At 45.5% G+C, this 26767-nt stretch overlaps 1 protein-coding gene across 1 annotated transcript in view; it reads left to right on the forward strand.

Annotated features, from left to right (window-relative positions):
• The window catches only part of LOC129699236 (uncharacterized), an 89333-nt gene that overhangs the window by 52275 nt on the left and 10291 nt on the right, over positions 1–26767 (forward strand). The window contains exons 13-17 of the mRNA XM_055638852.1: positions 1068–1217; positions 5320–5548; positions 13348–13549; positions 14564–14822; positions 22577–22650. Coding sequence (XP_055494827.1) covers positions 1068–1217; positions 5320–5548; positions 13348–13549; positions 14564–14822; positions 22577–22650 — 914 coding nt within the window. The remainder of the gene's footprint in view (positions 1–1067; positions 1218–5319; positions 5549–13347; positions 13550–14563; positions 14823–22576; positions 22651–26767) is intronic.

The following is a 26767-nucleotide window of genomic DNA, read 5'->3' on the forward strand; positions in this document are numbered from 1 at the left end:
AATAAATTATATATTTTGTATGAATTCACCTACTCCCGTTGTGATAGCTGCTGCATTTGAGTAATTTGCAGTCTCCAGCGTGACAATTGCTATCGACTTTTACAATGAAATACGATTGTTTTTCACGAGGGATACATGATTACGAAAATTTAGGAAGAGGTACACGGGTATCAAAACTCTGGGAATCACTGGACTAGGGGGACTCTAGTCTCTGTTGCAACTAGGAGGGGGAACAAGGGCGGAGCTGCGGGGTACCGAGGAGACGTGTGAGGGCCTCATCTATGTTTATTGTTGTCACGTACTAAGGTGCAGTGAAAAGCTTCTATGCTGTCAAATCATACGATGAGTAGAATCAAGGCATACATACACAAGTGCATCAGGCAGCGCAAAGAGAGAAATGCCACACTACAGAATATATTGCTACAGCATTGTAGCGTTAAGGGCCTGTCCCACTTACACGATTTTCCCAGCTACTGCCGGCACCCATCATGTTGAAAATCCAGCGGCGACCAGAAAAAGGTGGGACTCTTTCAGTGACCATACAGGCGTCACCCCAAGGGGTGGGACAGACCCATCACAGTTACAGACATAAATTCCAAGGGCCGCAATGAGGCAGGTTGGGAGATCCATACAGTTGTCGAGCAGGGACGAAGTTGCTGGATAGTTTACGCAACAGTGAGCTGGGTGGCGCAGTGGTAGAGCTGCTGCCTTACAGCGCCAGAGACCCCGGTTCGATCCTGACTATGGGTGCTTGTCTGTACAGAGTTTGTGCGTTCTCCTTGTGACCACATGGCTTTTTCTCCGGGTGCTCTGGTTTCCTCTCACATTCCAAAGACTTACAGGTTTGTAGGTTACTTGTCTTCGATAAAAAGGGTAAATTGTCCCTCGTGTACAGGCGCGAATATGTTGGGTTGAAGAGTCTGTTTCCACAATGTACCTCTAAAGTCTAAAGCTGAATCACCTTGCCTTACTTATTGCCTGTTAGTTTTCACAAATAAGGTAGCTGATTAATTGTTAGTTTTTTAACTCATTGCATACAAGATGTTTTTCCATTCTTTTTGTTCTAGTCACGAAGGCCCAAGTCTTCGCGCTCTAGATCCGATTTCTCTCCTGAACATTCAGTTCCACAAAGGAATATTCAGGTTAGGAACATTTCTCTTCAACCCGCCAGCAGGTCTACCGGAAAAAACAATGACTCCTGAGCAAGTACTTAATTTGTAAGTGCCATCTTTCATTAGCCTTGCCATCTGTGTCATATAATAACTTACACTTATGTAAGTCACGCAGAGGTTTTATATTTTTTCACACAGAGGGTGGTGGGGATATGGAACAAGCTGCCAGAGGAAGTAGTTGAGGCTGGTACAATAACAATGCTTGAAACATGCTTGGACGGGTACATAGAGGGGAAAGGTTCAGCAGGATATGGGCTAAATGTGGGTGTAGATGGAGCAGCTTGGTCGTCATGGACAAGTTGAGCGGAAGGGTTGGTTTCCGTGCTCTAAATCTGCAATCTGGTTAAAAAAAACTCCATAAGTACTTCACTGTTTAAGAAGGATGGTGGAAAATTGAAGGTAGACAAAATTGCTGGAGAAATTCAGCGGGTGAGGCAGCACCTATGGAGCAAAGGAAATAGGCGACGTTTCGGGTCGAGGCGGGCCGGGTCTGAAGAAAGGTCTCGACCCGAAACGTCGCTTATTTCCTTCGCTCCATAGATGCTGCCTCACCTGCTGAGCTTCTCCAGCAATTATTCCTCCTAAGTACTTCACTGGATCATTTTCTGACAAAACAGTCAAGACTTAATCAAAGGTAGACAAAAATGGTGGAGAAACTCAGCAGGTGAGGCAACATCTATGGAGCGAAGGAATAGGTGACGTTTCGGGTCGACACCCAAAGGAGAAACCTGAGTTTCTCCACCATTTTTGTCTACCTTCGATTTTTTCAGCATCTGCAATTCTTTCTTAAACAAAGAGATAATCAAAGAGAGACACAAGAAACCGCAGTTGCTGGAATTTACAGCACATACAAATTGCTGCAGGAACTCAGAGGGTCAGTCAGTATCTGTGGAGGGAATGGACAGACCACATTTCAGGTTAGAACCCTTCCACAGATTCAGGGTCTGATGAAAGACCCTTGCCATTGAGGGAGTGCTGCGTAGGTTCACGAGGTTAATCCCCGGGATGGCGGGACTGTCATATGAGGAAAGATTGGGCTTGTATTCACCGGAGGTTGGAAGGATGAGAGGGATTCTTATAGAAACATATAAAATTATAAAAGGACTGGACAAGCTAGATGCAGGAAAAATGTTCCCAATGTTGGGGAGTCCAGAACCAGGACCCACAGTCTAAGAATAAAGGGAAGGCCATTTAAAACTGAGATGAGAAAAAACTTTTTCACCCAGAGAGTTGTGAATTTGTGGAATTCTCTGCCACAGCGGGCAGTGGAGGCCAATTCACTGGATGAATTTAAAAGAGAGTTAGATAGAGCTCTTGGAGCTAGCGGAATCAAGGGATATGGGGAGGAGGCAGGCACGGGGTACAGATTGTGGATGATCAGCCATGATCAAGATGAACGCCAATGCTGGCTCGAAGGGCCAAATGGCGTCCCCAAGCACCTATTTTCTATGTTTCTAAAGGTCCCAGCACAAAACGCCGTCTGTCCATTCACTCCTAAAATGCTGCCTGACCCGCTGAGTTCCTCCAGCAATTAGTTTTCTGCTCAAGATTTAATCCAAGCCAAAACATACGGTGAAAAAAAAAAATCCAGGGAAGGCTTAGGCACCAAGGAAATGTATAATTAATGCTCAGATGCTTTCAGTAAGCTGAATTAGAGAAAGATAATATATCAAATTGCAATCTTCATAGTAAAAATATCATCTAGAGTAGTTATGTGTAGGAAGGAACTGCCGATGCTGGTTTATACCGAAGATCGACATAGAATGCTGGAGTAACTCAGCGGGACAAGCAACATCTCTGAAGCGAAGGAATGGGTGACGTTTCGGTTTCGGGGCTGAAGAAGGGTCTCAATCCGAAACCACCCATTCCTTCTCTCCAGAGATGCTGCCTGTCCCGCTGAGTTACTCCTGCATTTTGTGTCTACGAGTAGTTACATTACAATTAGTACGGGTGTCAAGGGTTATGGGGAGAAGGCAGGAGGATGGGGTTCGGAGGGAGAGATAGATGTCATAATTGAATGGCGGAGTAGACTTGATAGGCCGAATGGCCTAATTCTGCTCCTATCACATGAGCTAGATTTCATGGTCTTGTAAGGTTATGTTAGGTTTTCAAACATACAGATTCCTATTAAGAAGCATGGCTAGGTAAGAAGGGTGCATTTTGAGGACAAAGAATTGGTGTACAATTATAAAAACAATGTTTTTTTGGAGTGTAATATGGGGAGGACTCAACACAATTAAATATCAGTGCTGTGGATGCCTGAAGCAAAAATGTTTGGGAATCTTTAGGTTAGATGGTGCTTTTATTTGGAAGTTACTTAATAAAACAGGAAATATTAATAGAAAGCTAGAAAGGGTACAGAGAAGATTTACGTGGATATTGCCAGGACTAGAGGGTGTGAGCTACAGGGAGAGGTTGAGTAGGCTGGGTCTCTATTCCTTGGAGGAGGACGAGTGGTGATCTCATAGAGGTGTATAAATCATGAGAGAAATAGATCGGGTAGATTCAGAGTCTCTTGCCCAGAGTAGGGGAATCTAGGACCAGAGGACATAGGATTAAGGTGAAGGGGAAAAGATTTAATAGGAATCTGAGGGGTAACTTTTTCACACAAAGGGTGGTGGGTGTATGGAACAAGCTGCCAGAGGAGATAGTTGACGTTGGGACTATTCCAATGTTTAAGAAACAATTAGACAGGTACATGGATAGGACAGGATTGGAGGGAAATGCAGGCAGGTGGGACTAGTGTAGCTGGGATATGTTGGCTGGTGTGGGCAAGTTGGGCTGAATGGCCTGTTTCCACACTCACTATATGACTATGATATTAATATGATAAAAATGAACATAGGAATAGAATTCTGAGGAGAATAAACTTTGGTCTGGACTAGCTGGCCTGAGAGATCTTGTTCTTTGCCACACTTAGTGCATAAATCTTTGTGAATAATCTGTGGCATTTCATTAGTCACTGGACACATTGCTTTCTTGCATCAAAATATATAAATATTCAGTATTTTTTCACATATATATTGTAGAAGTTTGGACGTGCTTCTTTATTGTTTCTGAGGATCAAAAAATCTTGTAGAGACAGAAAAGATTTTCAAACTAATTGTAAGATTGCTGTTTGCATGTAACGAAACCCTTGGATGTTAGGTAGTCAAATATGTAGGCCATTTGCCAATGAGTTATCTAAGGCATGAGCCGTAACATTGTTCAATGGTAGGCTAGAAAAGACTCCAAAAGATTGAATTCCACTGCTTTTAGAAATACTTGTAATAAGGAGCTGAAAGCATTCACCACAGAAAGAAATAAAGATATATTAAAGATTTAATTAACTCAAAGACCAATTATTAATGTGAGTTTTCCCCATTATTCCTTCTTCACCTGAAAGCAAATGGTTTTGTCTGAATCAGTTTCTTGAGCTGCTGTGTCTCATCACCAATTCCTCTAAGAGTCTTTACTCGACAACAACATTATCTCCTGGTTGACAAACACTTTAACTCCCCTTCCCATTCCCAATCTGACCTTTCTGTCCAGGGCCTCCTCCACTGTCAGAGTGAGGCCAAAAGCAAATTGGAGGAACAGCATCTAATATTTCGCTTGGGCAGCTTACACCTCAGCGGTTTAATATTGATGTCTCTAACTTCAAGTAACCCTTGCACCCAGTCTCTCTCTGTGCCTCCCCCACCCCAGTTGTCCTCCTTGTTTTACTGTCATCCTTTTGAGTTCCACAGTCTGTATAACCTTATCACCTATCTCACAGCCAACAATGTGCCATTGTGGGCTTCACATTCTCTTCATTATTGTTGCTTTTTGCATATCTTCCATTCAATTTGTCCCACGCACCATCTAGATCTCTTGTTTCCTCCTTTCCCCTGACTCTCAGTCTGAAGAAGGGTCTTGACCCAAAACGTCACCTATTCATTTTCTTCAGAGATGCTGCCTGACCTGCTGAATGATGCCAGCTTTTTGTGTCTGTCTTTGGTCTTTATTCAGGTGCGTGCCGTGGGATATCACAGAGGTAATATTGAATTCCTCTATATCCTTGTACATTAATGTGGTCGATTTGCCAAACTCAGCAAGACGAGAACAGGGGAATATTGTTTTGAAATCTTAGTTGAATTGAGTTCCAACTAATCTTCTGTGTTATCAGTTCTGCAGATTTAGCCGCCTGGGCTTTGTCCAAATATCAATATCGTGGAACTTTAGTTCATGACTTGGAATGGCTGCTTCTTGAGGCCCATTTTACCCTTTTAGACTTGATTTGCAAAAAGCCAAATGTGAGTGAAGAGTTCATCAGTAGTAGATGTGAGAATTTGGCATTAATATTAAAACACACCAGTATTCCAGTCTGCCATGAACTACTAGAGATGCAACAAACGGTATGGACTATATCAGAAATTACTGTGATTCAGTATTATATATTGACAATAAAACATTGATTATATCAGACATAATAATCTTAAAATGCGAGTAAACTGGTAATTAATTATTTTAATGGTTATAGAACATAGAACGTGGACCATCTCCAACATCTCCCCACCGTTTCTAGATCTCACCGTCTCCATGACAGGAAACAGACTATTGACCGACATCTACTACAAACCTACTGACTCCCATGGCTATCTGCACTACACTTCTTCCCACCCTGATTCCTGTAAAGACTCTATCCCCTACTGCTAATTCCTCCATCTACCCGCATCTGCGCCCAGGATGAGGTGTTCCATACCAGGGCATCGGAGATGTCCTCATTCATTAGGAAACTGGGGTTCCCCTCTTCCATTATAGATGAGGCTCTCACTAGGGTCTCCTCGATATCCCACAGTTCTGCGCTCACTCCCCCTCCCCCCATAATTCTCCAACATTTTGCCACCTCCAACAGGATCCCACTACTGGCCACATCTTCCCATCTTCACCCCTTTCTGCTTTCTGCAGAGACCGTACGCTCCCAAACTCCCTGGTCAACTCATCCTTTCCCACCCAAACCACCCCCTCCCCGGGTACTTTCCCTTGCAACCCCTGTCCCTTTACCTTCCCCCTCGACTTCATCCAAGGACCCAAATAGTCTTTCCAGGTGAGGCAGAGGTTCACTTGCACCTCCTCCAACCTCATCTACTGTATCCACTGTTCCAGTTGTCAACTTCTCTACATCGGCGAGACCAAGCGCAGGCTCGGCGATCGTTTCACTGAACACCCCTGCTCAGTCCGTCTTCACCTCCCTGATCTCCCTGTGGCCCAGCACTTCAACTCCCCTTCCCATTCCCAATATGACTTTTCTGTCCTGGGCCTCCTGCATTGTCAGAGTGAGGCCCAGCGCAAATTGGAGGAACAGCACCTAATATTTCGCTTGGGTAGTTTACACCCCAGCGGTATGAACATTGACTTCTCTAATATCAGATAGCTCTTGCTTTTTCTCTCCATCCCCTTCCCCTTCCCAGTTCTCCCACTTGCCTTACTGTTTCTGACTACATTCCATCCTTTTTCCCGCACCTTTCCCTGACATCAGTCTGAAGAAGGGTCTCGACCCGAAACGTCGCCCATTTCTTCTCTCCAGAGATGCTGCCTCACCGCTGAGTTACTCCAGCATTTTGTGTCTACCTTTGATTTAAACCAGCATCTGCAGTTCTTTCTTACACATACAACATTTTTCCTTCTGTCCAGGTCCGTTAAGCACTATATTAGAACAAGATCATAGAACAGATACAGCACTGTCGCAAACCCTTTTGCCCACAATGTCTGTCGACATGATGGCAAGTTAAATTAATCTTCTCTGCCTGCACATGATCCATGTTCCTCCGTTCCTTGCATATCCATAACTAAAAGCCTCCTAAATCCAATATCACATCTGCCTCCACCACCACTCCTCCCAGTGCGTTCTAGGCATCCACCACTCACTGTGCAAAAAAACTTTCCCCACACATCATCTTTAAACTGCCCCTCTCATCTTAAAGGTGTGCCCTCAAATTTTTGTAACTTCCAATCTGGGAAAAAGACTCTGACTGTCTACCCTATCAATGCCTCTCATAACTTTATGTACTATTGGGTCTCCTCTTATCTTCCGAAATTCCAGAGAAAACAATCCAAGTCTGTCCAGTATTTTATAAATATTAAAGCAATACTAATGTTTAATTAATTGACTATATGGTAAAAAATCTTTTCTATAAATCGATTTGCTGGTGCCAATCCATTCTGCATTGTTTATAAGTTGGGAGCATGGTTAAATTAGCAGAGAGTGTGGGGCTAATCATATAAAGATATGAATTAATGTATTACCATGGCAACTGTTGAATTTAAATTCAATTAATAATATATAATTAATGAGTAATGCATTCAATGAAGTTAGGTCTGTCAAGCACTGAGAACTGTTCTGCACGCTGGTCCTTCCTCTTTGCTCCACCTATTGTACTTGAGTTTGGCGTGATTGTATTTACGTACGGCTGATCTGTTTGGATAGATTGCAGCCGCTTCTCACTGTACCTCGCCCCACCCACATGACAATAATAATCCTAAACCCAAACCAAAACTGCTGGCTGAATTCTAGAGCACACACAACTGCCTGACTTTGCTGTGCAGGAAGGAACTGCAGATGCTGGTTTAAACCAAAGATAGACCAAAAAAAGCTGGAGTAACTCAGGAACTCAGACAGTCTGAAGAAGGGTCTCGACCCAAAACATCACTTCCGTTTCTCCAGAGTTGCTGCCTGACCCACTGCATGCCTCCAGCTTTTAGTGCCAATCTTTGCTTGACTTTGTTGGCAGCAGATAGAACAACTCACCTGAGGGTAAACCTCCCTGCACCTCATCCTCTGGGGTCGACCTGTCACACATCCATGACTAATGCAGGAAAGACCAGCATAGATTTCTTGTGGTGTTAATCTCAACCTCACACCTCAAGTTTTCACTGTTGTGTCATACGGCACTACCAATGTCCCAAGTGAGATCGGCCCAGGACAGACCTGCAAGCTCAAACCAGGTCTGTAGATCATCGTCAACAGCAGAAATATGCACCTCCCCAATCTGAAACTCCTGGCCCGGCATGTCCCTCACTCAATCGTTCCAGCATGTGACAAAAAGATGCAAAGTGCTGGAGTAACTGCAGCATCACTGGAGAACATGGATAGGTGATGATTTAGGACAGGACCCTTCTTCAGATTGTGAGTCTGAAGAAGAAGCCTGAGCCGAAACGTCACCTATCCATGCATCTACAGTTCCTTGTTTCTATATTCTAGACGATCAGTCCTGATTCAGTAATGAGTACAGAGGCAGAGGCAGCTCCAGACATGCCTACAAAAACAACCTGACAAAGTTGCAACACAATAATAGACAATAGGTGCAGGAGTAGGCCATTCAGCCCTTCGAGCTAGCACCGCCATTCAATGTGATCATGGCTGATCATCCCCAATCAGTACCCCTTTCCTGCCTTCTCCCCATATCCCCAGACTCCGCTATCTTTAAGAGCCCTATCTAGCTCTCTCTTGAAAGTATCCAGAGAACCGGTCACCACCGCCCTCACAAGGAGGTAGACAAAAATGCTGGAGAAACTCAGCGGGTGAGGCAGCATCTATGGAGCGAAGGAAATAGGCCACGTTTCGGGTCGAGGCACTTCTTCAGACTGATGTGGAAAGCATCCAGAGAACCTGCCACCACCGCCCTCTGAGGCAGAGAATTCCACAGACCCACCACTCTCTGTGTGAAAAAGTGTTTCCTCATCTCCATTCTAAATAGCTTACCCCTTATTCTTAAACTGTGGCCCCTGGTTCTGGACCCCCCCCCAACATCGGGAGCATGTTTCCTGCCTCTAGCATGGCATGCAAGCATGCTAAACAGCAAAACCAGCAAGCAAATGCCTGTGGTAACAACGCCATAACCGACAGATCACATCAACCCCTCTGCCGTCTTGCCACATCTATTCATGAATGGCGGTGGGCAATTAAACAGCTGGCAAATGGAGCAATTTCAAAGAACATCATCATGACCCAACATCCGAGCGTAGAAGAGGAAGCTGAAGCTTGTACAGTCATGTGTAGGAAAGAACTGCAGATGCTGGTTTAAATGAAAGGTAGACACAGACTGCAGGAATGTTGCCTGTACGGTCATGTTCAGGCACACAATGTTGTGTGGGTGACCCTCCTGACAGCATCACCATCATGGAACCAGTCGCCACCTATTTCCATTCACTCCACATTATAACAAGATATGGCTTCTTCTTCTTGTGGAGATTAGATGTTGTTCAGCCAGAGATGAACACACTTCTCGGCATCAGCATACAATGGCTTCTTGTGCTTCTTGTGCCTGGTGGTAGAAACAGGGCCGGGACGTGAACGCTCTTTCCTTGACCCCAAGTGATGGCTGAAGGCATGGGATACAGCAATAAGCATGGGCCATACATCATCCCCATTGTTTAAGAAGGAACTGCAGATGCTAGAAAATCCAAGGAAGACAAAAATGCTGGAGAAACTCAGCGGGTGAGGCAGCATATATATAGTGAGGGAAAAAGGCGACATTTCGGGTCGAGACCCTTCTTCAGAACCATTGTAGTACCTTTGAATTAACTATGCTGCTAGCCAAGTCGTGCCAGAACAACTACAATGTTGACACCTACCCAACAATGCACTAAGCACTAATCCAATCCATTCATTACAGTCCAATCAGTCTACACTCAGTCATCAATAAACTAATGGAAGATGTTTAGGAAAGAAATGCAGATGCTAGTTTAAATCAAATGTAGATCAGTCTGAAGAAGGGTTTGAAGCATATAAGATTGTTAAGGGTTTGGACACGCTAGAGGCAGGAAACATGTTCCTGATGTTGTGGTAGTCCAGAACCAGGGGCCACAGTTTAAGAATAAGGGGTAAGCCATTTAGAACGGAGATGAGGAAACACTTTTTTCTCACAGAGAGTGGTGAGTCTGTGGAATTCTCTGCCTCAGAGGGCGGTGGAGGCCGGTTCTCTGGATGCTTTCAAGAGAGAGCTAGACAGGGCCCTTAAAGATAGCGGAGTCAGGGGATATGGGGAGAAGGCAGTAGCAGGGTAGTGATTGGGGATGATCAGCCATGATCACATTAAAAACATAGAAATTAGGTACAGGAGTAGGCCATTCGGCCCTTCGAGCCTGCACCGCCATTCAATATGATCATGGCTGATCATCCAACTCAGTATCCCGTACCTGCTTTCTCTCCATACCCTCTGATCCCCTTAGCCACAAGGGCCACATCTAACTCCCTCTTAAATATAGCCAATGAACTGGCCTCAACTACCCTCTGTGGCAGAGAGTTCCAGAGATCTGTGTGAAAAAAGTTTTTCTTATCTCGGTTTTAAAGGATTTCCCCTTATCCTTAAGCTGTGACCCCTTGTCCTGGACTTCCCCAACATCGGGAACAATCTTCCTGCATCTAGCCTGTCCAACCCCTTAAGAATTTTGTAAGTTTCTATAAGATCCCCTCTCAATCTCCTAAATTCTAGAGAGTATAAACCAAGTCTATCCAGTCTTTCTTCATAAGACAGTCCTGACATCCCAGGAATCAGTCTGGTGAACCTTCTCTGCACTCCCTCTATGGCAATAATGTCCTTCCTCAGATTTGGAGACCAAAACTGTACGCAATACTCCAGGTGTGGTCTCACCAAGACCCTGTACAACTGCAGTAGAACCTCCCAGCTCCTATACTCAAATCCTTTTGCTATGAAAGCTAACATACCATTCACTTTCTTCACTGCCTGCTGCACCTGCATGCCTACTTTCAATGACTGGTGTACCATGACACCCAGGTCTCGCTGCATCTCCCCTTTTCCTAATCGGCCACCATTTAGATAATAGTCTGCTTTCCTGTTTTTGCCACCAAAATGGATAACCTCACATTTATCCACATTATACTGCATCTGCCAAACATTTGCCCACTCCCCCAGCCTATCCAAGTCACCTTGCAGTCTCCTAGCATCCTCCTCACAGCTAACACTGCCCCCCAGCTTAGTGTCATCCGCAAACTTGGAGAGATTGCTTTCAATTCCCTCATCCAGATAATTAATATATATTGTAAATAGCTGGGGTCCCAGCACTGAGCCTTGCGGTACCCCACTAGTCACTGCCTGCCATTGTGAAAAGGACCCGTTTACTCCTACTCTTTGCTTCCTGTTTGCCAACCAGTTCTCTATCCACATCAATACTGAACCCCCAATGCCTTGTGCTTTAAGTTTGTATACTAATCTCTTATGTGGGACCTTGTCGAAAGCCTTCTGGAAGTCCAGATACACCACATCCACTGGTTCTCCCCTATCCACGCTACTAGTTACATCCTTGAAAAATTCTATAAGATTCGTCAGACATGATTTACCTTTCGTAAATCCATGCTGACTTTGTCCAATGATTTCACCACTTTCCAAATGTGCTGCTATCCCATCTTTAATAACTGACTCTAGCAGTTTCCCCACTACCGATGTTAGACTAACTGGTCTGTAATTCCCCCGTTTTCTCTCTCCCTCCCTTCTTAAAAAGTGGGGTTACGTTTGCTACCCGCCAATCCTCAGGAACTACTCCAGAATCTAAAGAGTTTTGAAAGATTATTACTAATGCATCCACTATTTCTGGAGCTACTTCCTTAATTACTCTGGGATGCAGCCTATCTGGCCCTGGGGATTTATCAGCCTTTAATCCATTCAATTTACCCAACACCACTTCCCGACTAACCTGGATTTCACTCAATTCCTCCAACTCCTTTGACCCGCGGTCCCCTGCTATTTCCGGCAGATTATTTATGTCTTCCTTAGTGAAGTCGGAACCAAAGTAGTTATTCAATTGGTCCGCCATATCCTTGTTCCCCATGATCAACTCGCCTGTTTCTGACTGCAAGGGACCTATATTTGTTTTAACTAATCTCCTTCTTTTCACATATCTATAAAAACTTTTGCAGTCAGTTTTTATGTTCCCTGCCAGTTTTCTTTCATAATCTATTTTTCCTTTCCTAATTAAGCCCTTTGTCCTCCTCTGCTGGTCTCTGAATTTCTCCCAGTCCTCTGGTATGCTGCTTTTTCTGGCTAATTTGTACGCATCATCCTTCGCTTTGATACTATCCCTGAATTCCCTTGTTATCCACGGATGCACTACCTTCCCTGATTTATTCTTTTGCCAAACTGGGATGAACAATTTTTGTAGTTCATCCATGCAGTCTTTAAATGGCCATGCATTGAATGGCTGTGCTGGCTCGAAGGGCCGAATGGCCTACTCCTGCACCTATTGTCTATTGTCTCGACCTGAAACGTCACCCATTCCTTCTCTCCAGAGATACTGACCCGCTGAGTTACTCCAGCATTTAGAGTCTACCTTCTGATGGAAGATGTTGCTGACAGTGCAATCAAGTGGAATTATTCAGCAATAATATGCTTAATGAGGCCCAGTTTAGGTTTTGCCCAGTTCCCTTGGCTCCAGACCTCTTTAGCGGCTTGATCCAAATAGGGACCAAGAAGCTGAATTCCGTAGGTATGGTCAGTGTGAGTGACTCACCGTGAAATCAAGGTAGCATTTGACCGTTCTTCGTTATCTCCCTTTCTCATCCACTCCCTACACACTCAGGGCAATTTACAGAGGGCCAATTAACCTAAAGTACCGCACATCTTTGGGATGAGGGAGGAAACCAGAGCACCTGGAGGAAACCAATGCGGTCACAGGGAGAACGTGAAAACTCCCCACAGACTGCACCCGAGATCAGGAGTGAACCCGGATCTCTGGCACTGTCAGGCAGTGGCTCTGCCAGCTGCACCACTGTGCTGCCCATTTGACCATAATATACATTGGAAACCAGCAATTCTCAGCAATACCTACTGATTGACTACCCTTAGCAATGCCTTTGTCTAAAACACCATTTAGTGTGGCACTATGGCACGGCAGTAAAGCTCCTGCCTCACGCGCCACAGACTTACTCGGGTTTTCTCCCTGTGCTCCGATTTTCTCCCACATTCCAAAGACATACAGGTCTGTAGGTTAATTGGCCTCTGTAAAATGTCCCTAATGTGTAGGATACAACTAGTATGAGTGTTTGTTGGTCGGCGTGGACACAGTGGGATGAAGGGCCTGTTTCCACACTGTATCTCTAAACTAAACCAGACTATAAAAAAAAAATCAGCCTTGTTGCTTAGCTTGCATGACGTTCGTCAGTCAGATCTCTGTAACGGTACAATTCCTCTTTTTATAGGTGTGCCAATTAAGAGTCGAAAAGACTCCTTGCGATAGTAACGCTCTGTACATGCTTGGCCTGTCCCAGATTGTCGACTTTGACAATGAGACTACTCCAGCAAAAGCCAAAATACTGATTGAAGATGCATGCCTGAGCTTCAGAGCCAGCATCAGCTTGGAGAACAAACCAATGTCCGGAGAGCCGCCGATGGAACTAATCCGTAAATGAACAGCTCGGGGTCATGGGTTACGGGGAATGGGGTTGAGAGGGAGATATAGATTGAATGGCAGAGTAGACGATGGGCCGAATGGCCTCATTCTGCTCCTATAACATTTTTCACACAAAGGGTGGTGGGTGTATGGAACAAGCTGCCAGAGGAGGTAGTTGAGGATGGGACTATCCCAACGTTTAAGAAACAGACAGGTACGCGGATAGGACAGGTTTGGAGGGATATGGGCCAAACGTAGGCAGGTGGGACTAGTGTAGCTGGGACATTGTTGGCCGGTGTGGGCAAGCCAAAGGGCATGTTTCCACACTGTATCACTCTATGACTTTATAACCAATTACTTTGTGAGCTCTGTACTTCCATTTATCTGTGACGGTCCAAAATACAATATAGTATTGTGCTGAAAGCACTTGGAAATGAGGAGCTTGAATTTAGTATCATGAGTGTCCACACAGCACCCCATATTCCCCTCGGGTAGCTTACAGATAAACGGTATGCACATTGAATTGTTGAATTTCAAGTACCCTTCTCCCACTTCCCCTCCAACCCACTGTGCAAATATTTCTCCCACCATGCCAGTCACCCTGCTCCCTTCCCCTCCTCTGTACACTCATCACTCTTCCGAGTCATATATTTCCCTTTTATTACCCTTTTACCCTTCCACGTACACCCCTTCCTCTGGCCACACTCCTCTCCTTATCTGACGCCCTTTTGTCTCCTTATCACCTCCAGCCTTTGTCACTTACTCCTCCCATCTGCCAACCACCCGTCACCCGTATCCACCTATCACTTGCCAGGTTTGTCCTGCCCCCGCCTGCTACAATCAGTCTGAAGAAGGGCCCAGACCCGAAATGCCACCAATCCCATCCCTCCAGAGATGCTGCCTGACCCGCAGAGTCTTTTTTTCGTCGTAAGTTAGCAGCATCTTGCAGCTTCCTGTTGCCGTGTTATAAAGACAATGAGACGAGATGTGATGCGACTGAGCTTTTTATTGTTTGGCCTCTGCAGAGCAGAAATGGTGGCAGGATTGGAAACTGGACGAAAGCCAGAAAGCTATGCAGCAGAAGCAGCAGAAAGTTGAGGCCAAGCAGGAGCTGAAGCTGGATCAGCCAGACACAAAGGCTGCACCCTTCGCTTCTGGGTCGCATCCTTCCTCCAAATCTGTAATTAGCAGAGTCAAAATCCCTAGCATCAGAGGATCCGCAGGAGCATCCAAAACGTCTCTATCGGGCCGTGCCAAAGCAAGCGAACCATCCAAATCTACCAGGTAATCAGCCCACATATCAATGTCGAGGGTATTGTGAACAATGTTAGGCACCATATCTGAGGAAGGATATGCTGGCCTGGAGAGGGTCATAGAAATATAGAAAATAGATGCAGGAGGAGACCATAGAAACATAGAAATTAGGTGCAGGAGTAGAGGCCATTCGGCCCTTCGAGCCTCCACCGCCATTCAATATGATCATGGCTGATCATCCAACTCAGTATCCCGTACCTGCCTTCTCTCCATACCCCCTGATCCCCTTAGCCACAAGGGCCACATCTAACTCCCTCTTAAATATAGCCAATGAACTGGCCTCAACTACCTTCTGTGGCAGAGAGTTCCAGAGATTCACCACTCTCGTTGTGAAAAAAGTTCTTCTCATCTCGGTTTTAAAGGATTTCCCCCTCATCCTTAAGCTGTGACCCCTTGTCCTGGACTTCCCTAACATCGGGAACAATCTTCCTGCATCTAGCCTGTCCAACCCCTTAAGAATTTTGTAAGTTTCTATAAGATCCCCTCTCAATCTCCTAAATTCTAGAGAGTATAAACCAAGTCTATCCAGTCTTTCTTCATAAGACAGTCCTGACATCCCAGGAATCAGTCTGGTGAACCTTCTCTGCACTCCCTCTATGGCAATAATGACCCGTATCTGCCTTCTCCCCATATCCCTTGATTCAACTAGCCCCTAGAGCTCTATCTAACTCTCTCTTAAATCCATCCAGTGATTTGGCCTCCACTACCCTCTGTGTCAGGGAATTCCACAAATGTCCACATGAGGTTTACGAGAATGATCCTAGGTGAGTAGGTTAACCTATGATGAGCGTTTGTCGGCACTGGGCCTGTACTCGCTGGAGTTTAGAAGAATGAGGGGGGACCTCATTGAAAGGCTTGGTAGAGTGGATGTGGAAAGGATGTTTCCTCTAGTGGGAGAGTCCAGGACTAGAGGTCATAGTCTCAGAATTAAAGGACGCTCTTTTATGAAGTAGATGAGGAGACATTTCTTTAGCCTGAGGGTGGTGAATCTGTGGATTTTTTGTTTGCCACAGGAGGCTGTGGAGGCCAAATCAGTGGATATTTTTAAGACAGAGATAGATAGGTACTAGATTAGTGCAGGTGTCAGAGGTTATGGGGAGCAGGAGAATAGGGTTAGGAGAGGGAGAGATAGATCAGCCATGATTGAATGGCGGAGTAGACTTGATGGACCGACTGACTTAATTCTATTCCTTATGACCTTATGAGAGGAGAGACAGGATTTCATTCTGATACTGTGTAGGAAGGAAGTGCAGATGCTGGTTTACACCGAAGATAGGCACAAAATCCTGAAGTGACGCAGGCAGCATCTCTGGAGAGAAGGTGAGAGTGGGTGACGTTTCGGGTCGAGACCCTTCTGCAGACTGAGAGTCAGGGGAGAGGGAGACTAGAGATATGGAAGAATAAGGTTTGAAAATGACAGATCGAAGCAAGGAAACTTTGAATGATTCATTGTTGGCTGAGGGGAAGCTGACAACGAGGCGTACCATCTGTAAACTTAATCAGGAGGACAGATTCTGATACTGATGTATAGTACAAGGATTATGTACATTATTTGCAAAGGACAAGTATTTGTTCTAGCCATAACAGATGGCAAAGAATGTACGTTCTCAGCATGGGTTTACGCCGAGATTTCCAGTTTCCTCCCACACTCCAAAGATGTGTAGGTTTGTAAGTTAATTGGCTTGGTATAAGTGTAAATTGTCACCAGTGTGTGTAGGATAAAGTGTGGTGATCGCTGGTGATGCAGACACGGTGGGCCGAAGGGCCTGTGTCTCTAATGAAGCTAACTAAACAAAAGTAGGAACACATACTGTATGATCATTAACATACCAGTTCACTGAATTTTTAAATAGATCTGTCAAACTTGAGGTCACAAAACCAGCAACAAAAATATTGTAAGTTTAGTTTAGAGATACAGCACGGAAACAGGCCTTTCGGCCCATCGAGTCCACGCCGACCAGCGATGTCAAGTCAAGTTTATTCGTCACATACACATACGAGATGTGCAGTGAAATGAAAAGTGGCAATGCTCGCGGAAATATACATATTTGTGGGAGGAAAAAAGAGAAAAAAAGAAAGAAAGAAAGAAAAAAAAAAAGACACGATACACTATAACACTATCCTACACACACTAGGGATAATTTTCAATGACACCCAGCCAATTAACCTATAAACCTGTACGTCTTTGGAGTGTTGGAGCAAACCAGAGATCCCGGAGTAAATGCACGCAGGTTACGGAGAGAACGACAGCACCCGTAGTGAGGCAGCAACTCTACCGCTGTGCCACTGTACCGCCCTGTAATAATGTTGGGTGGAGTGGAAGACACAGAAATAAGTCTGTCCACAAGCAAAGATGCGCAGAAAAAAACCGAGCCTAGGCCCAGCTAGTAGTTTAGGTTTTGGTCCATTATTGTCACATTTATTTACTGAGGTACAATGAAAATGAGATTAGTATACAAACTTAAAGCACAAGGCATTGGGGGTTCAGTATTGATGTGGATAGAGAACTGGCTGGCAAACAGGAAGCAAAGAGTAGGAGTAAACGGGTCCTTTTCACAATGGCAGGCAGTGACTAGTGGGGTACGCAAGGCTCAGTGCTGGGACCCCAGCTATTTACAATATATATTAATGATCTGGACGAGGGAATTGAAGGCAACATCTCCAAGTTTGTGGATGACGCTAAGCTAGGGGGCCGTGTTAGCTGTGAGGAGGATGCTAGGAGACTGCAAGGTGACTTGGATAGGCTGGGTGAGTGGGCAAATGTTTGGCAAATGCAGTATAATGTGGATAAATGTGAGGTTATCCATTTTGGTGGCAAAAACGGGAAAGCAGACTATTATCTAAATGGTGGCCGATTGGGAAAGGGGGAGATGCAGCGAGACCTGGGTGTCATGGTACACCAGTCATTGAAGGTAGGCATGCAGGTGCAGCAGGCAGTAAAGAAAGCGAATGGTATGTTAGCTTTCATTGCAAAAGGATTTGAGTATAGGAGCAGTGAGGTTCTACTGCAGTTGTACAGGGTCTTGGTGAGACCACACCTGGAGTATTGCGTACAGTTTTGGTCTCCAAATCTGAGGAAGGACATTATTGCCATAGAGGGAGTGCAGAGACGGTTCACCAGACTGATTCCTGGGATGTCGGGACTGTCTTATGAAGAAAGACTGGATAGACTTGGTTTATACTCTCTAGAATTTAGGAGATTGAGAGGGGATCTTATAGAAACTTACAAAATTCTTAAGGGGTTTGACAGGCTAGATGCAGGAAGATTGTTCCCGATGTTGGGGAAGTCCAGGACAAGGGGTCACAGCTTAAGGATAAGGGGGAAATCCTTTAAAACCGAGATGAGAAGAACGTTTTTCACACAGAGAGTGGTGAATCTCTGGAACTCTCTGCCACAGTTGAGGCCAGTTCATTGGCTATATTTAAGAGGGAGTTAGATGTGGCCCTTGTGGCTAAGGGGATCAGGGGGTATGGAGAGAAGGCAGGTGCGGGATACTGAGTTGGATGATCAGCCATGATCATATTGAATGGCGGTGCAGGCTCGAAGGGCCGAATGGCCTACTCCTGCACCTAATTTCTATGTTTCTATGTTTCTAAAAGCTTTGTCAATAGTCAATAGTCAATTTAATTGTCATTTGGACCCCTTGAGGTCCAAACGAAATGCCGTTTCTGCAGCCATACATTACAAACAAATAGACCCCAGACACAACATAATTTACATTTTACATAAACATCCATCACATTGCTGTGATGGAAGGCCAAAAAAAACTTATCTATCCACTGCACTCTCCCCCCCCCCCCCCCCCCCCCCCCCCCCCCCCCGATGTCAGAGTCAAAGTCAAAGCCCCCGGCTGGCGATGGCGATTGTCCCGCGGCCATTAAAGCCACGCCGGGTGGTGCGAGGTCGCACACCGGGTCTTGGTGTTAGAGCCCCCGGCGTGCGCTCGCAGAGTCCCGCGGCCATTCCAAGCCGCGCGGGGCGCTGATGTTAGGCCCCGCTCCAGGAGCTCTTCGACCCCGCAACTCGGGCGGGAGAAGTCGCCGTTGCAGGAGCCCTGAAAAGCGGGCTCCCGGTGCCGCCGTCCGCAGACCCGCAGTAGCAGCCTCCTAATCTCTGGAGGTCGGGCCGCAGCAGCAGCAGCCCTCCACCACCGCTCCACCCGCTCCGGACTCGGCCAGCTCCACGACGGTGACGGTGAGTCGTCGGCACCAGAGTCCCCGGTCTTCTTTTGTTGGAGGCCGCACCTCATTGCAGCCCCAACGACAACGGAGACCCGACAAGAAAAGGTCGGGTCTCCCGTGCAGGGAGAGATTTAAAAGTTGCCCCCTTTATTTCTTTATTGAGGGCAGGAGACTGAGGGCTGATCTTATAGAGGTGTATAAATCATGAAGGGAATAGACAGGGTGAATGCACAGTCCTGTACCCAAGTAGGAGAATCGAGAGGACGTAAGGGAAAGAATTTCAAGAGTTCAGGCCCAGCTGCTGAGCGTGGAGTGATAAGATGATGGAGGCTAATGTTAGACAAGTGCAGCTCTCCTGGACTTTAGTAGGGCCTTGTACGATTACAGAGACAAGGTGTTAGAGAGACTGGAAAGCCACGCTGTCCTTAGCTTTTACTGGCAGCCTCTGTAGACCCAGTGGACACTGGGCATGGGTGAGCAGAGTGAAAGGTAAGGGCTGGGCATTAAGGTTGGGTTGACTTTGTGCTTCCGGAGAGTAGAACGAGGGAAGTTAGCCAAGATGTTCACTGGAAACTAAGGCAATGCAGGCATTGGAATAATGCCCTCGCAAACGGCAGCACTTTTGAGAACAGTAACAAATCAAAACTGGTCAGATTCCATCTGCGGGCGGAAGTGATTTGATGGAAATAATTACGATTATAGATACAAGCAGAATTTTGTCAGCAGCTATGCTGAGACAGCAATGTTGGGCAGCTAAACTGGATTATGGAAGAGTTTCTTATAAATTCTATGGTATCTGCTCAATATATATGTTTGCAGTCGCAGATATCGGGAGCTGTCGGTGTAATTGTGGAGGCTAATACTCCTGTCCCCAAGGCGTTTAGTTTAGCTTATAGACATGTGTGCCAAGTTCATAAGATCATAAATGATAGGAGCAGAATTGGACCATTTGGCCCATCGTCTACTTCGCCTTTTAATCATGGCTGATCTATCTCTCCCACCTAACTCCATTCTCCTGCCTTCTCCCCATGACCCCTGACACCTGTACTAATCAAGACTCTATCTCTGCCTCAAATATATCCATTGATTTAGCCTCCACAGCCTTCTGTGGCAAATAACTTCACAGATTCACAAGCCTCTGCCTAACACACACGCAGACACACACACACACACACACACACACACACACACACCCTCCACCACTCCACACACACACATACACTCACACACATCATACACACACACTCACTCACACACACACACATACACTCACACACATACACACACACTACATACACACACATACACACAACACACACACATATATACACTCACATTCACTAAGCGGAAGTCGCGAAATGAGCGGGACTTTTGAACCAAACACAGTCGGACCTAATAAAGCATTTATTCCTTCCAAACACAGTCGGACCTAATAAAGCATTGCAGTTTCAAGCACAGGCAGGGCAGCAGGCCAAACGACTCATGGCATTGTCATTAAGGGCTAACAAATAATTTATTGCCATACATTGCAGACCCACAGTTCAGTTGATTCGCAGCTTAGAATGAGAGTCGTGGCCTCTCCCTCGCGATCTTGCAGAGTGATTGAGTTACGTCCAGGCATCCGGGGTTTTATAGTCCAGCCCCCCCCCCCCCCCCCCCCTCGGAAGCGGCATTACCTTCATCGCGGTGATTGACAGGCAAGAGGATCTCAAGGTTTTTTAAACACTCATAGCTTTTTTATTTTTCATCAATGGGAAAAATCCCCGGTCAAGATGACACCTTTAATTATATAGATGTTTTTAGAATTTGTTTTTTTTTAATGTATTTACGGTGCTTCCGATAATTTTGTTCTTAAAGATTTTTATAAAGTTGATGGTGAATTTAATTTTTTATAGTCTGAATATTTTTGACTGTAATGCCAAAATCATAAAGCATACAAAATCCTGAGGATTAGTGCTTGGATGGAAGTGGAGAAGACTTTAAATCCATCTCCTTTGATGTCGTGATAAAAGGTCAATGATCTGAAACATTAACCCTGTTACTTTTCCCACAGATGCTGCCCTAACTGTTGAGCAATCATGTTAGTTCAGTTTAGTTTAGAGACACAGCCCGCAAACAGGCCCTTCGGCCCACCGGGTTAATAGACAATAAACAATAGGTCAATCGAGCCATTCAATGTGATCATGACTGATCATCCACAATCAGTACCCCGTTCTTGCCTTCTCCCCATATCCCCTGACTCCGCTATTTTTAAGAGCCCTATCTAGCTCTCTCTTGAAAGTATCCCAGGTGCCCAACCCAGGCGACATAAACATGATTACAATCGAGCCATTTCCAATGTACAAACACATGATAAGGGAATAACGCAAAGTGCAATCAAGGACAGTCCAAGAGTCTCCAAAGAGGTAGATAGTAGTTCAGCATTGACACAACCAAAGAGCAGTGCTGAATTACTATCTACCTCCTTGGTGACCCTCTGACCATCCTTTATCGCTCACCTAGCTTTATCTCGCACTAAACGCTATCCCTATCATGTATCTGTACACTGTAAACGGCTCGATTGTAATCATGTATTGTCTTTCTGCTGACTAGTTAGCACACAACAAAAGCTTTTCACTGTACCTCAGTACACGTGACAATAAACTAAACTAAACATCCTCACACACCTGCTTACGGTTCATTCGGATTATGCCTTTCATGGGTTCATGCCGATTATGCTATATTAATTATATTATTATATGAATTCCCTACTAAGGTATATGGCAAGATTGTGCCAGAAACTAGAAACTATATAAGGACGAAGAGGTGTGTTGGAAGGGATAGCAGATACTGGTTTAAACCGAAGATAGACACAAAATGCTGGAGTAACTCGGCGTGTCAGGCAGCATCTCTGGAGAAAAGGAATTGGAGACGTTTTGGGTCATACGGTCTGGCAAAGAATCCCACAGATTCACCCTCTGACTAAAGAAAATCTCATCTCCTTCCTAAAAGAACGCCCTTTAATTCTGAGGCTATGACCACTAGTTTAGACTCTCCCACTAGTGGAAACATCCTCTCCACATCCACTGTATCCACGCCTTTCACTATTCTGTAAGTTTCAATGAGGTCCCCCCTCATTTTTCTAAACTCCAGCGAGTACAGGCCCAGTGCCGACAAACGCTCATCATAGGTCAACCTGCTCATTCCTGGGACCCTTCCTCAGGCTGAGACAGGGGAATGGGAAACGAGAGATATAGACGGTGATATAGAACAAATGAATGAAAGATATGCTAATATGTAAAGATGATAAAGGAAACAGGTCATTGTTAGCTGTGGGCTAGGTCTCTACAAGATGACTTTGAAGAGGTGTGTAGGAAGGAACTGAGTTGCTAGTTTAAACCGAAGATAGGCACAAAAAGCTGGAGCAACTCAGCAGGACAGGCAGCATTTGTGGAGAGAAGGAATAGGTGACGTTCCGGGTCAAGACCCCTCTTGGGTTTGTTTTAATCTGGAGTGGCGTTTTATATAACGGGCACTGATGAATGTTTTTAATTTACCAACAGGGGGCGTGCAGCGGCCAAGACTTCTCCTGCATCATCTACTGCTGCTAAAGCATCAGACCAGACTGCTGCCACTTGTAAGAAGCAAAGGAATTTGTCACAGAAATGCCTTGCATTTATCGCTTAGTCGTTGGAATATTGTAACGAGCGCCTTTTACTTCAGACACAAAGAACTGCAGATGCTGGTTTGTAAAACAAAAAGGCACAAAGTGCTGGAGTAACTCAGCAGGTCAGCCAGCATCCCTGGAGAGCACAGACAGGCGACGTTTCAGGAAGGACCCACCTGAAACATCACCTATCCATGTTCTCCAGAGATGCTGCCTGACCCGTTAAGTTACCCCAGCACTTTGTGTGTTTTACTTTCGTATTATCTGACAGACTTTATGGAATTTGGCCCAGTTCCGAACAGCCTGATAAATGTGATGTGTTCACTGCTGATTGCAGTTGCGATCAATAACTGGCACTTGTGTTTAATTTTCAAATTGCCTTCATTAGATGAGGAGATTTTCAATTTGTCTCTCAAAGGATTTGAATGCTGTAGAGTTAGGATCATTACAATCCATTAACAGAATGATGCAGTGCAGAAGGAGGCTGTTTGGCTCGTAATAAATCTGCAGATTCTTTCAAAGAGCTCTTTAATTAATCCTACGCTTTATTTTTCCCAAACTCATGAAATGTTTTTAAATTAGTTTGTGGTCGTGTGCACCGTGATACAGAATATAGTTCTCAACATTGTAGCGCACCAGTTTGTGGCAAGCTCCGAATGTCCACAATGGGGTAGAGGAGAATCGGACAGGTCCCTAGCCTATGGAAGGACCGTTCAGAAGCCTGATAACAGAGGGGAAGAAACAGTTCCTGAGTCTGGTTGTGCCCGCTTTCAAGCTTCTGTGCCTTCTGCCGGACGGGAGCGGAGAGAAGAAGGAATATGGATAGGACAGGTTTGAAGGGATATGGGAAAAACACAGGCTGGTGGGACTGGGTGTAGCTGGGACATGTTGGCCGGTGTGGGCAAGTTGGGCCGAAGGGCCTGTTTCCACACTGTATCACTCTGACTATGAATGATGAGGTGGGTCAGCTTTGATCATGTTGGCTGCTTTTCTGAGGCAGTGTGCAGTGTAGACGGAGTCACTGGTGGGGAGTCTGGTCTATGTGACGGATGAGGCTACATCTACAACTCTTTCCAATCTTTTGTGGACACTGTAAAGTTGAAATCATTAAGATCCATTAACAGAATGATGGAGGCTGTTTGGCCCATAATAACTCTGCAGATTCTTTCAAAGAGCTCTTCAGTTAATCCCACACCCACTTTCGTGTTAGGAACCTGGAGCAGCAACTCGATGACCTCTGTCTACTCAGAGAGAGCGAGGAGGTCATAGAAAGGAGTTACAGGGAGGTGGTCGCTCCAAGACCACAGGAGGCAGGCAAGTGGGTCACAGTTAGGAAGGGCAATGGGCAGAGGCAGGGACTGGTGAGTACCCCGGTGGCTGTACACCTTGAAAATAAGTACTCATGCTTGAGTAAGGGTGGGGGAGACAGCCTACCTGGGGGCAGCGACAGCGGCCGGGCCTCTGGCACAAAGACCGGTCCTGTTGCTCAGAAGGGTAAGGAAAAGAAGAGGAGGGCAATTGTAATAGGGGACTCTATAGTCAGGGGGTCGGATAGGCGATTCTGTGGACGCAGACAGGAGACCCGGATGGTAGTTTGCCTCCCTGGTGCCAGGGTCAGGGATGTGTCTGAACATGTCCAAGAAATCCTGAAATGCGAGGGAGAGGAGCCTGAGGTTGTGGTACATATAGGTACCAACGACATAGGTAAAAAAAGAGAAGAGGTCCTGAAAGAAGAATTTAGGGAGTTAGGTAGAGAGTTAAGGAGAAGGACTGCAAAGGTAACAATCTCAGGATTACTGCCTGTGCCACGCGACAGTGAGAGTAGGAATGGAGCGAGGTGGAGGATAAATGAGTGGATGAGGGACTGGTGCAGTGGGTATGGATTCAAGTTTCTGGATCATTGGGACCTCTTTTGGGGAAGGTGCGACCTGTACAGAAAGGACGGGTTGCACTTGAACTCGAGGGGGACCAATATCCTGGCGGGGAGATTTGCAAAGGCTACTGGGGAGACTTTAAACTAGTATGGTTGGGGGGAGGGACTCAAATTGGGAAAGCTAGCAGTCAGTGTGTGAGGCAGGAGGCAGAGAATGGTAGCACTCTGACCCAAAATGTAGGGGAGAGAGAAGAAAAAGACAATAAACAGAGAATAAGAGAGGGTGGGTTTCTTAAATGTGTATATTTTAATGCTAGGAGCATTGTAAGAAAGGTGGATGAACTTAGAGCCTGGATTGACACCTGGAAGTATGATGTTGTGGCGATCAGTGAAACATGGTTGCAGGAGGGCTGTGATTGGAAACTAAATATTCCAGGATTTCGTTGCTTCAGGTGTGATAGAATTGGAGGGGCAAGAGGTGGAGGTGTTGCATTGCTAGTCAGGGAAGATATTACAGCAGTGCTTTGGCAGGATAGATTAGAGGGCTCGTCTAGGGAGGCTATTTGGGTGGAACTGAGAAATGGGAAAGGGGTAGCAACACTTATAGGGGTATATTATAGACCGCCAAATGGATAGCGAGAATTGGAAGAGCAAATATGTAAGGAGATTGCAGATATTAGTAGTAAGCACAAGGTAGTGATTGTGGGAGATTTCAATTTTCCACACATAGACTGGGAAACACATTCTGTAAATGGGCTGGATGGGTTGGAGTTTGTAAAATGTGTGCAGGATAGTTTTTTGCAGCAATACATAGAAGTACCTACTAGAGAAGGGGCAGTGCTGGACCTCCTGTTAGGAAATGAGACGGGTCAGGTGGCAGAGGTATGTGTTGGGGAACAGTTCGGGTCCAGTGATCACAATACCATTAGTTTCAATATAATTATGGAGAGGGTCAGAACTGGACCTAGGGTTGAGATTTTTGATTGGAGAAAGGCTAACTTTGATGAGATGCGAAAGGATTTAAAAGGAGTGAATTGGGACAGTTTGTTTTATGGGAAAGATGTGATATATATAAGCATCTGGATAAACAGGGTCTGATTAGGAACAGTCAACATGGATTTGTGCCTGGAAGGTCATGTTTGACTAATCTTCTTGAATTTTTTGAAGAGGTTACCCGGGAAATTGATGAGTGTAAAGCAGTGGATGTTGTATATATGGACTTCAGTAAGGCCTTTGACAAGGTTCCTCACGGAAGGTTGGTTAAGAAGGTTCAATGGTTGGGTATTAAGGTGGAGTAGCAAGATGGATTCAACAGTGGCTGAATGGGAGAGCCAGAAGATGGTGGATGGTTGTTTGTCAAGTAAGGTGCCAGTGAATCTAAAGGGTTTCCACAGGGATCTGTGTTAGGTCCACTGTTGTTTGTCATGGATAAAAATGATCTGGATTGGTGTGGTAAAGTGGATTAATTATATGCAGATGCCACTAAGATAGGTGGGGGAGTGGATAATGAAGTAGATTTTTCAAAGTCTACAGAGAGATTTATGCCAGTTGGACGAGTGGGCTGAAAGATGGCAGATGGAGTTTAATGATAATAAGTGTGAGGTGTTACATCTTGGTAGGAATAAAGAAAATAGGACGTAAATGGTAAAAGGTAGGGAATTTACCAGGTTTAGGTAGGGAATCCCTAGGACAATGGCAGGCAGTGACTAGTGGGGTACCGCAAGGCTCAGTGCTGGGACCCCAGTTATTTACAATATATATTAATGATCTGGATGAGGGAATTGAAGGCAATATCTCCAAGTTTGCGGATGACACTAAGCTGGGGGGCAGTGTTAGCTGTGAGGAGGATGCTAGGAGACTACAAGGTGACTTGGATAGGCTGGGTGAGTGGGCAAATGTTTGGCAGATGCAGTATAATGTGGATAAATGTGAGGTTATCCATTTTGGTGGCAAAAACGGGAAAGCAGACTATTATCTAAATGGTGGCCGATTGGGAAAGGGGGAGATGCTGCGAGACCTGGGTGTCATGGTACACCAGTCATTGAAGGTAGGCATGCAGGTGCAGCAGGCAGTAAATAAAGCGCATGGTATTTTGGCTTTCATAGTAAAAGGATTTGAGTATAGGAGCAGGGAGGTTCTACTGCAGTTGTACAGGGTCTTGGTGAGACCTCACCTGGAGTATTGCGTACAGTTTTGGTCTCCAAATCTGGGAAG

The sequence above is a fragment of the Leucoraja erinacea genome, chromosome 8 (assembly GCF_028641065.1).
Source record: "Leucoraja erinacea ecotype New England chromosome 8, Leri_hhj_1, whole genome shotgun sequence".
Classification (NCBI taxonomy): Eukaryota; Metazoa; Chordata; class Chondrichthyes; order Rajiformes; family Rajidae; genus Leucoraja; species Leucoraja erinaceus.